At 44.3% G+C, this 13354-nt stretch overlaps 1 protein-coding gene across 1 annotated transcript in view; it reads right to left on the bottom strand.

The window, feature by feature from the left end:
* Window positions 1-13354, bottom strand: part of LOC309331770 (uncharacterized protein) — a 54799-nt gene that overhangs the window by 11723 nt on the left and 29722 nt on the right. The window contains exons 3-5 of the mRNA XM_081844285.1: window positions 13282-13342; window positions 9929-10024; window positions 491-658 (exon numbers count right to left, since the gene is read on the bottom strand). Of these exons, the coding sequence (XP_081700411.1) occupies window positions 491-658; window positions 9929-10024; window positions 13282-13342 (325 nt within the window). The remainder of the gene's footprint in view (window positions 1-490; window positions 659-9928; window positions 10025-13281; window positions 13343-13354) is intronic.

Here is a 13354-nt window from a genome sequence, read left to right as displayed (position 1 = left end):
GCTGTCATTTTCCTAATTGCATATACTAAAAGAATAGCCCTGTCCATGGTCTATTCGGGTTGTGATTCAACACAGCCTAAATTCATGCTACTTTTCCAGGCTTTAAAGAAACATACTATATATGTATGTTTTACGAAGAGAGAACTATTGGGAGAAATATAGTCAGGCCAGCTGTAAAGCATCCAGCAAACTCCTCTGTGGATTAATATTTCAGAACAGATAACCATTCTGTGGGAATTAGACCAAAATCCCCCACTCTCTGGTCTACATCAGATATGTATGTATTAGTAGACTATCCCATCTCCACACATTAGTCTGGGAGGTGCAGATCAGGTTGGTTCATATTAAGTTCTTCACCCATCCATTTCTGCATTCTCTCTTTGAGCAGCTCTGGCATTTTAAGCCCTCCACCTTTGCTGTGTCTTTCCATTAGGACTGGTGTCACCATCAAGGGCTTGGGGGCAGTTCTCATTGGCAAGCAGGTGTGTACCTTGCTTCGTGTGAGTGCCTCTAATTCTTCCCAGCTCCTGATAGCCAGGTCTTCATACTGAGCTCTCACATCCTCCACGATCCGGTGAGGGTCAGGGTTGTATCGGTTGTTATCAATTCCCACCACGACAGAGATGTCCTTGATTTGTGACATCACCTCTTCAAGTTCCTAGGTACAGCAGAAAGAAGACCGGGCTTGAGTTGTTGCCATGCATATGCAAGGTCATGTAATTACCACTCGCAACAAAGGACTGGAAGCTCAGCTGTGCATGGATATAATATCAGTTAACATTACTTATCACTTATTCAAAACTTTTCACCGACATTATCTTAGCATAAGATAACCTTAGCACAATGCCCAGAGAGAGGGCAAAGGAGGTCACACCTTTGCATAAAATGTGCACACACACATTATATGTGCAGAAGCAATAATCCACCTCCAGACTGGATTATTGTAACTCGCTCTACATGGGGCTGCCCTTGAGACTGACCCAGAAACTCCAGCGGGTGCAGAATGCCATGGCAAGACTCCTTATGGGGTCTTTGCTGCGAGATCACATTCCCCCGGTGCTATACCAGCTGCACTGGCTCCCGGTGGAGTACAGGATCAGGTTTAAGGTGCTGGTTTTAACCTTTAAAGCCCTATACGGCCTAGGACCCCCATACCTACGGGACCGCCTCTCCTGGTATGTCCCACAGAGGAACTTATGGTCTGCAAATAAAAACATCCTGAAGGTCCCAGGCCACAGAGAGGTTAGGCTGGCCTCAACTAGAGCCAGGGCTTTCTCGGCTGCGGCTCCAATCTGGTGGAACGCTCTGTCACAAGACTAGGGCCCTGCCGGACTTGACATCTTTCTGCAGGGCCTGCAAGACAGAGCTGTTCCACCAGGCCTTTGGTCAGGGCGCAGCCTGACTCCCTCCTCTGGCAATCTGCACAGAATTTTGCTTAACGGTTGCCATCAATTTGATTTGATTTTTATTTATTTTTTAATATATTTTTATTAAGTTTTGCATAAATATATTTCGCAGACATACAAAAGACAAAGATAAATAAAACAAACATAAAAAAGAAAAAAAAGAAAAAGAAAAACATACAATACATACTACATAAACAACACAACTTAACATTAATTTTACAACAACATTGATCGACTTCCCTTTATCTCGATTTCAGATAATGTTATCTTAGTTATCTATCTGCTGTATCTATTCCAAAATGAAATTTATAACGTAGTAAGCGTTATCTCATGCCTACTGTGATTTTTTTTTTTGATACATATATATTTCTGATTAACATTTTGATTTTCCCCTTGTCTCTGTTTCCATATATGTTCTAAATTTATCCCATTCATTACTAAATTTTGTACGTTTTTGATTTCTTATTTTCTGTGTCAATTTTGCCAATTCTAAATAGTCCAATAATTTAAATTGCCACTCCTTTAATGTTGGGATTTTTGGTGTTTTCCAGTACTGTGCTATGAGGGTTCTAGCGGCCGCTGTTGCATATTGAAGAAAGGTCCTATCTTCTTCTTTAATATCCTTGCCAATTATCCCCAGCAGGAAGGCTTCAGGCTTTTTGACGAACGTATATTTAAGAATTTTTTTTAATTCATTATAAATAGATTCCCAGAATTTCTTGAGAATCTCGCACGTCCACCACATGTGGAAGAATTCGCTCTCCTTGTTCTTACATTTCCAACACAATTTATCACCTGTTCTATAAATTTTATGCAATTTTATCGGCGTTATGTACCATCTGTACATCATCTTGTACATATTTTCCTTGAGTGTCGTGCATGCTGAATAATTCATATCTTTACGCCATAAAGCCTTCCATTTATCAAATTCTATATTGTACCCTAGATCTACCGCCCACTTCGCCATCACCTCCTTTACTTCCTCGTCCTTGGTGTCCCACTCAAGCAACTGGTTGTACATTTTTTATAGTAATTTTGTTTTACTTTCTATTATTTCAATCTGGAATCTGGATTTTTTCTCACTTATTCCAATCTTTTTATCTTCCGTCCACATTGAATTTATTTGATGATATTGAATCCAACCAGTCAACTTATTTTTTATTTCTTCATATGGTCTAATCCTCCACCCGGATTCTGTTTTGGTTAGTAGGTCCTCATATGTCCATTGTTCCCCCTCAAGGTTTGATTTTTTAATTGTTAAAATATCAATTGGTGATAGCCACCAGGGTGTTTTCTGCTCCAGCAATTTTTTATTCCTTTCCCAGACTTCCAGTAGTGGCCCTCTGAAGATATGGTTAGAAAAACCTTTATGGACCCTTCCCTTGTCTCGCCATAGATAGGCGTGCCAACCAAATCTTAAGTTAAACCCCTCTAGGTCTAACATCTCTTTATTTTTGATGACGTTCCAATCTTTTACCCGCCATCAATTTGATTTTAATTAATTTTTATAATGAAATGTTTTTAGAATGTTGGATTATTTGATTGTTGTTAGCCGCCCTGAGCCCGGCTTCGGCTGGGGAGGGCGGGATATAAAGAATTTTTATTATTATTATTATTAGAAATAATGACTATAATTTAAACAGAAATATGATACATCTTACCACAGTGGGGAAGATGGTGTAAGGTGGAAAATATGTCCCTACACCTCAGTAATCCCTACAACAACTCTACAAGGCAGGTTAGTATCATACCACCCCCATTGGTCCATCTTGCTCAGAAATGCCTATGCTAACCAACATCAGCACACTGGGGTGTCAAAAAGGGGTGTTTCCTGTTGGGAGATAACTCTGAGGCCTTGTGCCTTTCCCCAATGCAGTGTCGCCCGGGATTCTTCACTCCGGTCTCCCGTCACGCTGATGCGACTCATACTGTCCTGGGACATGAGCACATGACCAGCAGAGTCCAAAATAGAAGCGCTAGCCTTGAGGTGTAACATCTAATCCTTATTTAGTGTAATGAAATTAAACATAACAGTACAAACGGTATAAAATAAACATGGCTCCTCTTTCTCTCTCTTCCTCGGAGAGAATGCTGAAACGAAACATCACTGTGAGAGAACAGCGGGAGGTAGGGAGCTAACAGCGTATCTCCCTTTCTGCTTATATAGCTCAAACAATCAGCAGCTGAAATGCATTACATACAGACACGTGATCCAACAATACAATAACTGCAGCGTAGGGAGGGTTGAAATCCTAACATCCCATCTGGAAATGAACCTGAGACCTTCTGCATGAAAATATGAGCTCTGCCCATGAGCTATTCCCTATTTCCACCTAGATCCAAAACCTACCTTCCTTCCTTCCTTCCTTCCTTCCTTCCTTCCTTCCTTCCTTCCTTCCTTCCTTCTTTCCTCCCTCCCTCCCTCCCTTCTCTCTCTCTCTCTCTCTCTCTCTCTCTCTCTCTCTCTCTAACATGTAGCAGCTCCCTGACCTCTGGCACATACCCGCAGCATGACTGATGCTGTCATGATACAGAGGAAGGGTGCCCGGACTGCACCTAATAAAGACTGGATTCAGCTCAGTAACTCTCAAAGGCATCATAATCCCAGCTAGCAAACCACACACACATGCCTGTGTGGCTGAAGGGCAGGCAAGATCTAACTTGAAGGATTCTGAAGCCAGAACACTTTTGGGTGTTTTTGTCCAGCTTCCTCCTCCTCCAACCTATGCCTTTCTCTAAACAACCTTGGTTTGTGACAGCCAATCTCCATTGGGCAAATGGATTCACTCCACCAGTCTCAGCCCTTCGGTTTTTCCTCACTTTTATGGTAAGTTTAAAAATGTTTCCACATGGAGGGTTGCTGTTTTGCTTGCCCTGACTCTTGCCTCACTGGGAAGGAACAAAGGCAGAGGCTGGAATCCACGCTTTGCCCACCTGTAGCAAAAAACTGCTTGCCACCAAGCAGAGTTCTCAAATTACTGTCTCTTCCATATATACCTATTTCCTGATTAAAGTAAACAAGAATTTTTGCATGCGGGTGGCACTGTGGGTTAAACCATAGAGCCCAGGACTTGCTGGTCAGAAGGTCGGCGGTTCGAATTCCCGCCACGGGGTGAGCTCCCGTTGCTCGGTCCCTGCTCCTGCCAACCTAGCAGTTCGCAAACATGTCAAAGTGCAAGTAGATAAATAGGTACCGCTCTGGCGGGAAGGTAAACGGCGTTTCCGTGCGCTGCTCTGGTTCGCCAGAAGTGGCTTAGTCATGCTGGCCACATGACCCGGAAGCTGTACACCGGCTCCCTCGGCCAATCAAGCGAGATTAACGCCACCTTTACACCTAACGGTCAGGGGTCCCTTTACCTTTACCTTTACACCCTCATTTTAAAAGGAACTAAAGCCTAGAGGTATAGATGCAGAGAGAAGTATGTGTGCACAGTTCTGAAGCATTCACAGAAGAATGGCAACAGCCAGGATATGCTAACTCTATAGCAATTAAGGCTGGCAACTTTGGGGAGGGGCGAAGAGGCAGAGTCATGGCAGAAGGCGGAGCCAGGCAGATGGCTTTGTGATGAGCCGTTAGCCACTTCATTAATTTTATTTTTAAGGTAGTTGATTTTGCTGCTAAAGACCAACAGGGCTCCCCCTCTGTAAATTCATGAACTCTGACAAAGTGAAGGCTGAACAGAATATCCAGTTTTCAAGACACGTAGCTGAAGGTTCTATTTAAAGATTGGGTGGGGCAAATGGCTATCAAAACACTATATAAACATATATGAGCAAACCAGATAGACATGTGTGCACATTTTTATTTATAGAAGTATTAATACACCACCCTCTGATAAAATATCAAGGCAATGTACACTCTTTAAACCCCATTGAAACAATAATTAAAATGACTGGCTACTCAACAAAATGTTAAACAACTACATTTGCTTGACCCTTTCAATCATACCCTGTTTTTCATGGCCCAGAATCTTCAATCTAGATACTTTAAGCACAAACAATGCCACCTTGATACAATTTCCCCTTATACATGCTTATATATATATATATATTTGAAAGACATTGTTTGGTTAGATAACTGCATCACAAAATTTGGATAACTGCAAATGCTGAAAGATAGCTGTATTTTGGTTTGCATCAGTGGGGTGTGGTCAGTGGACTAGGGGAACTACGCTAGAGCCCTAAATGTTCCCCTGGTGCCTTCTTCCCAAAGCCCAAGAAGCTCACACATGACAAACTGGAACATGTCCAGAGGAGGGCAACCAAAATGGTCAAAGGCCTGGAAACGATGCCTTATGAGGAACGGCTAAGGGAGCTGGGCATGTTTAGCCTGGAGAAGAGGAGGTTAAGGGGTGAGATGATAGCCATGTTCAAATATATAAAAGGATGTCACATAGAGGAGGGAGGAAGGTTGTTTTCTGCTGCTCCAGAGAAGCGGACATGGAGCAATGGTTCCAAACTACAAGAAAGAAGATTCCACCTACACATTAGGAAGAACTTCCTGACAGTAAGAGCTGTTTGACAGTGGAATTTGCTGCCAAGGAGTGTGGTGGAGTCTCCTTCTTTGGAGGTCTTTAAGCAGAGGCTTGACAACCATATGTCAGGAGTGCTCTGATGGTGTTTCCTGCTTGGCAGGGGGTTGGACTCGATGGCCCTTGTGGTCTCTTCCAACTCTAGGATTCTATGATTCTATGTGACGTCACGCCCCCATCACCTTCACAAGCTGGTGCCTCTGGCCCTAACTGTTCCCCTAGGAAAAAATTCACCGCAGGCCATCGATTTGCATATTGGTCTGGGAAGTGCAAATTTGGTAGATTTGCCTATAGAATGAACTGAATGGAACTTCTCTCCCACCTCAAGTGCTATGATATGTTTAGAAAAGTTATTTCCATAATGTTGGACAGAGAAACAGAAGAAAGGCTTGTGCAAAATTAACCAATAGCCGTGCAATGGAAAATAATAAAGGAATGTGGATTGAGACACACCCACTGCTGGATTTATGTATAAGCTAAACAAGCTATAGCTTAGGGCACTTGCGGAGGAAGAAGAGTGGGGGGGGAGCGCACCGCCCCCGGCAGTGTGATCCCAGTGGGGTGCCATAGTGGCTGCCCCCCGCCCATGCTGGGCGCCGCGCCCCTTTGGGCAGCACGCCATGCCTTGGGACACATGCCAGCCGTGTCCCTTCTGCTCTCCGCCCCCCGGTGCCAAAGCATGAAGCTCCGCCACTGGCATAGGGCCCCACTCTCTTGGCCCCCCCCCAAAAAAAAAATTAAAGGAAAAAACACACCTGGGTGTACATTTCCAAAATATAAGATAAAAAACAAATAAAATAAAACCCACATACAGCAATGGTGTTTTGTGTTGTGTAGACTCCTATGATGTAAGTAATGAGCCCCGCCTGCTAGCCTGCTCCCTAAAATACCATTGGTTTGCTCATTTCTATATCAATTACTTTGATAAAATACATATTTTGTTATGTGCAAAAGCCTTTAGAAACCTATTAGGTCCATAAATTACCATATAGCATACATTCAACACAAAAAACAGTGACAATTTGTTGTTGACAAAGGACAGCTGGGCATAAAAAAAGGACCCATTACCTTCAGTAGCTTAGGGCCTCATCAAACCTAAATCCGGCCCTAGACACATCCGTACATTCCTACTCCTAACACTACTACAGTCTAGGCTTGGCTATAACTCTGACTTCTCATCTGTTCATGCACCACAGAGGTGAAACTGTTTGCGTTTAAAATGTCTAGATTTCAGTGCCATGTAAAGCTGGGCATAATTATTTACTAAATTTGTATGCCACCCTCCATCTGTAGATCTCACAGCGGTTATGAATGAAGCAGGTCAGACAACTGTGCACATGTCTGTTCACATATTGCTTCTGATAGCCATTTGTCTCTCCCAGTGTTTATCCAAAATATTCAGCTATGTGTCTTGGACACTGGAAATCCTATTCAGCCTCTACAGTGGTGCCCCGCAAGACGAACGCCTCGCAAGACGGAAAACCCGCTAGACGAAAGGGTTTTCCGTTTTGGAGGCGCTTCGCAAAACGAATTTCCCTATGGGCTTGCTTTGCAAGACGAAAACGTCTTGCGAGTTCCTGCGGGGTTTTTTCCCTCTCCCCCCCCTTTTCCTAAGCCCTAAGCCGCTTATCAGCTGATCCGCTGATAAGCCGCTTAACAGCTGATCGCTAAAAGCCGCTAAACCGCTAATAGTGCTAATCCGCTAAGCTGTCAATGGGCTTGCTTCGCAAGACGAAAAAACCGCTATACGAAGAGCCTCACGGAACAGATTAATTTCGTCTTGCGAGGCACCACTGTACTTTGTCTTCTGAATTTTTGTCCTAGACACTGCCCACACATTTTCAAACTTACTTCAGTAACCTTAAGGTCTAGTAACCTGCTTGAAATAAGTGAAGCATCCTGAAGCTGAGGATCTGAGGGTGCTAAAATGTGTGTGGTGCAATTTGAGGGATAAGCAGGTGGGCAGCGGGTAGGGGAATCCACTGCTACAGTTATGATCTCTTACTGCTGGTGACATTTGCATTTGTAAATGGAAACTTCTGCAGGCTCTCTGCCTACCAAGACTGCTTGTGAAATACAAAGTAGGGAGGAAAAGGACCAGAGGCACAGGAAGATACAACACATCAATGGAAAGAGCCTACAAAAAGTACTGTATTTTTTGCTCTATAAGATGCACCTTTTCCCTCCTAAAAAGGGGAAATGTGTGTGCATCTTAGAGAGCGAATGCAGGCTTGCACAGCTATCCCAGAAGCCAGAACAGCAAGAGGGAACGCTGTGCAGCGCTCCCTCTTGCTGTTCTAGCTTCTGGCTTAGCCGTGCTCTGTCCCTTCCCCCACCTCCCGGAAAAGCCCCCAAGAGCCGCGCTCCCTTTCAAGAGCCATGTGGAGTGTGTGTGCAGCTCTTGGGAGCTTTTCCCCGAGGAGGTGAAGGGCTGCCCTTCTCCCTCCTTGGGGAAAAGCCTGCAAGCGCCACACACACACGCTCCATGCGGCTGTATGCACACACACACAGGCTGTATGCATCCCAGGCTCTGCTCAGTGCTCCCTTTAAAGAATATTTTTTTTCTTGCATTCCCCCTCTAAAAACTAGGTGTGTCTTATAGTCAGGTGTGCCTTATGGAGCGAAAAATACGGTAATCTCTGCCAGTCCTAGCAACCATTACGGTCTCTACCTTTTGGCCGAAGCAACCAATGCACAAGAAAAATGGAAGCAAAGGAGGCATGGTGACAAACTAGCTCTACTTTAATTAACAGGCCACTCCATTAATGTAATAACCTTGGAGTCATTTTATGCTGATCGCTGGAGCACTGTCTGTGAAATGGGAGCAATAAATGGGAGTTCTAAACCTCAATGTGCATGATAAAGCTCAGGAAAGCTTTGAAACACCTCTTCCTTAATTTATTTGGCATCAGACAAAGCAGGGAAGGTCAAGTGACTTGAAGTGAGCCTACATTTTAAGAGAGGGCAGGGCAAAGGCGCTATATCTGGCACAGGTAGAAGGAGGTAGATGGGGTCGGAGTGATTGCAGAAAAGCTTGGTTTAAGAAAGAGGTATTGGAGCAGGATTCCAAGAGCACAACAGAAATGGGTTTACAAACGAGAGTGAGAAAGATTGTCCTCAACAGAATGGGCTTTCCAAAGCAACTGGCAAGGCTGGGCCAGTCTCCACAACGGAGAGGAACTGTCATGCTAGATTGAGCCAAGCAGTTCAGCAGACTCTCCTTGCGGATAGCATATCTTGAATTCCTAAGGAAAAGTTACCGTCTGATTATGTATCTAGGCCAAATGCAATGAGGGCGATGTGGGCAGGAGAGTGAGTGCTGCTGGGGAATTCCTTCCTGAAGCAGCTGAAGATGTTTGTGTCTCAAACAAGTAGGGCTGTCATTGCACCCTGGTTGCAGATCCTGTGCCTGAGGGAGATTAGAGGTCTTGCTTCTCAGCTTGGGTCGTAACTGGTGTAATATGTTTTGGAAGGGTGGGCTCATGTCACAGCTACATGCTCTATGAGTTTTGTCAAAGTAAATAAACCCTGATTATTATTATTTTTTAAAAATATATAATTTGCAGTTGTCTTCCTAATTTGTCTCTGGCCATCATTGAAGCTACGGTGCTGTTGTTGTTTTGAAAAAAGAGTTTGCCTTGTCTTGCAAGGCTGTTCTTAAGAGATCAGCCTTGGCTGAGAAAGTGTCACTTGGTGTGCTCTGACGCCTCAGACAGTGTTGTTGTAAGATCAAATTGCATGGTTCCCACCAATTATTATGTGGCAGCATTGTTCGCTTTGCACTGATTTTGTATGGAGAATGAGCTGTAACCCACAGGTGTCTCTGTGTTTTGCTTAAAAACTGAACAAGCACTAAGGAGAACCTTCACTGAATTAGGAACATACAGAAAACTGAATTCTCTCTGGAAATTCACCATTGACCAACAGTCCAATCTTTACGCAAGCAAAACACACCTGTAGCCCACCGTGCTCTTTCATGCTTCCTCTTACCTGTTCATAGATATTTTTCATCAACTCTGCTACAGCAAGAAGTCCACTCAGTTTCGCTTCAAGTTCAGTTTTGTGCAGGAAGCCGTTGTCCAGATCCTGTGTAGAACAGCAAGAGAAGAAGAGTTTGTGCTTTTTCATTTGAGTTGGAACTTCTGACCAAAAGTTAAGAGTGCCGCAACATATTGTTGGAGAGGGGGAGAAGTACCCTCTGCTGACCAATGCTTAAAGGTAAAGGGACCCCTGACCATTAGGTCCAGTCATGACCGACTCTGGGGTTGCGCGCTCATCTCGCTCTATAGGCCGAGGGAGCTGGCGTTTGTCCACAGACAGTTTTTCCGGGTCATGTGGCCAGCATGACTAAGCTGCTTCTGGTGAACCAGAGCAGCACACGGAAACACCGTTTACCTTCCCGCCGGAGCGGTCCCTATTTATCTACCTGCACTTTGACATGCTTTCGAACTGCTAGGTGGGCAGGAGCAGGGACTGAGCAACGGGAGCTTACCCCGTCACGGGGATTCGAACCGCCAACCTTCTGATTGGCAAGTCCTAGGCTCTGTGGTTTAACCCACAGTGCCACCCGCGTCCCTTGACCAATGCTTAGATGCTCTCTAAACATTCCCACCATAACTCTGACCTTCCCCATTCAGTACCACAGGGATTGAATAATCATACACTGGTACTCCTACTTCCATATGTGCCGTTACAAAATACAAGCTGCTTAAAAACATACACCCATGCCAAAGATCAGTGGTTTTTAAAAAACCTTCTGCTTTTCAGGAACACTTTCCATGTTGACTTCTTTGTTAATGAACCCTCTAACACATTTACTACTGCATCTCCAGGCAGTACAGATTATTCTGGGGCATGCTCAATTTGTATAAGGTGATGGCAAGCATATACAGTCTCACTGCTGCCACGTTTGAGCTGCGTCCAAAACTCACCCAGCCTTCTTCTGAAGCTGCACATGGAAGATCACAACATGTGTACAATCTACTTTCCAGGTTTGCTTTTCCTCCTCCACCTCCTCCTTGTTGGAAAACTTTTCGGAAGCTTTTGAGGAGGCCACGCAGATGCTGATGGACCACAATCCCCATCATCCCTGATCATTAACCATGTTGAATGGGGCTGATGGGAGTTGGAGTCCAACAGCATCCAGAGGGCCACAGGTTCCATATCCCTACTTTAGAGGAACTCCAAATTTCCTGTTTGGAAACCAAAATCACAGATTGAGGGAGTTCTGGTATGTGTACCTGCTCTCATTTAGGTTTGGGTTATACACTTCCCTTTTCGCTCCATGTCCCAAAATATATGTAAGATTTTATCACTCCTTTAGGGTTGCATCAAACAAAGTTGTTCCATTTGTACAAGGGCATCTGCAACAAACTTCCCTTCCCTCTCCTTTTCCTTATGCTGCCATTTGCTCTGGAGGGTTAGGGGCATGCACACCAACTCCTGGGACGCGGGTGGAGCTGTGGTCTAAACCACAGAGCCTAGGACGTGCCGATCAGAAGGTTGGCGGTTCGAATCCCTGCGATGTGGGTGAGCTCCCGTTGCTCGGTCCCTGCTCCTGCCAACCTAGCAGTTCGAAAGCACGTCAAAGTGCAAGTAGATAAATAGGTACCGCTCCGGTGGGAAGGTAAACGGTGTTTCTGTGTGCTGCTCTTGTTTTGCCAGAAGCACCTTAGGCATGCTGGCCACATGTCCCGGAAAAACAGTGGACAAACGCAGGCTCCCTCGGCCAGTAAAGCGAGATGAGCATCACAACCCCAGAGTCGTCTGCAACTGGACCTAATGGTCAGGGGTCCCTTCACCTTAACCTTTACACCAACTCCTAGGGGCTAAGGCAGTCCCCCCCCCAATGTATTTTTGATGAGACCAGACCCCCTCAATGTTCAGAGGACGTTCGGCTCTGCCCCCGGCCCTCAGGACATTGCACATGTGACATCAGGATGTCGATCGGACCGCTCAATCAACTTGCAAAGATGGTGCCTCTGGTTAGGGGGAACCCCATAAACAGATTTGGGAGGGAGGGGGGGAGGGAGGAAAATTTTTGTTTGCACAAGGAGAAGTCATTGCCCAAATGGTATGACACTGTTGCATATAACTCTTCGTTCTGTTGGAAATTAGGTGGATCACAGAAGGAAGGAAGTTGGGCTGGTCCACAAATTACTCTTTGAATTAGAAGAAAAAATTAGGCTGTTGAATGGCACCAGCAGAGTAAACAGAAAGGTAGTTGCAAGCTGGTTTCAATGCAGGATGAACACATGTAAAAGGAATTCATAATTCATAGCAGCAGCAGTATATCACAGGGAATATTTTTTGACGCCCAGCTTTGTTTCGTACTTAAAGGTCCCCTTAGCAATCACCTTCAATGAACATTCAAGGCTGTCCGTCAAGAGGTGGAGTGAGGCAACTTAGAAGTAACACAAGAGCGTCGTTATGCCTTAAGAACAGGAAAGGCTGGAAATTTCTGTTTGCACTTAAAACATCATGGAAATCTTGAACAAGTTTCTTATAATCATACAGGTTTGTCCCAGACATGCTTGTCTGACTGCCAGATGACAATGAGCAATTACAGGTTGTCTTGGTTCCAATGTTTTTAAAACCTCCTTTTCAGAAGAATAATTATAATCAAGGTCAGAGGCCAAAATTATTCGATACAATAATATGGCTGCTGCCCAAAATCATGATTCATTTACAGCAGTATCTAGAAATAACAAACGCTGCAAGGATTTGACAATTATTGCAGTCCAAGTTTTGCTTGTTCTGTAAGAGGCAGCCAGGACATTGACAAAACTAACAAGTTGGATTAGAAAGTGCAAATCAATTTTGAAAATTAAAAAGCCAAAATGTCTAATTTTGAGAACTAAATTTTCAACCCTTCTTTCACTTTATTCATTTCAGTAATATTTTTTTCCAGCATATATATTATATTAAAAAAGAGATGGTTGACACCTTTTTGAACTTCAACCCTTTTGGTTTAAATAAGCACTTTGTTTGTTTTTCATTTATTCCTAGTGGTCCAAATGGACCTATAACCACCCTTTTCAGGCAGACACAATCACACTGTTTCCATTTTTCTCCCTCTTTGTCTCTCTCTCATGCCTGTCTGTGTCCATTCCAAAGCAGACAATCTCATCAAGGGACAATTCTTGGGGTTCCTGGTTTAAACAAAAGAAGTGGCCCAACCCCCCAAAATGGAAAAGCCTTTAAAAGTTTTCTCTCTCTTCCATAAGAGATTTTATGTAAACCTGCCAGTCATGCCGCTGTCATCGAGGGAGGTGGGTATAGGGCTGGGGACCAGCATTACCACTGCATGGATGTGAAACTGAAGAGTTTTGGGTCTACTTTACCTTTTTGAGTGTCATGAAGGTGAATTCCATTCCAGTGCGTTTGTTTATTTCTTCCTCATATCTAAAGGAAAGG

The sequence above is a fragment of the Podarcis erhardii genome, assembly GCF_964252035.2.
Source record: "Podarcis erhardii genome assembly, chromosome: 2".
NCBI lineage: Eukaryota > Metazoa > Chordata > Lepidosauria > Squamata > Lacertidae > Podarcis > Podarcis erhardii.
This window is presented reverse-complemented; position numbering and strand designations above follow the sequence as displayed.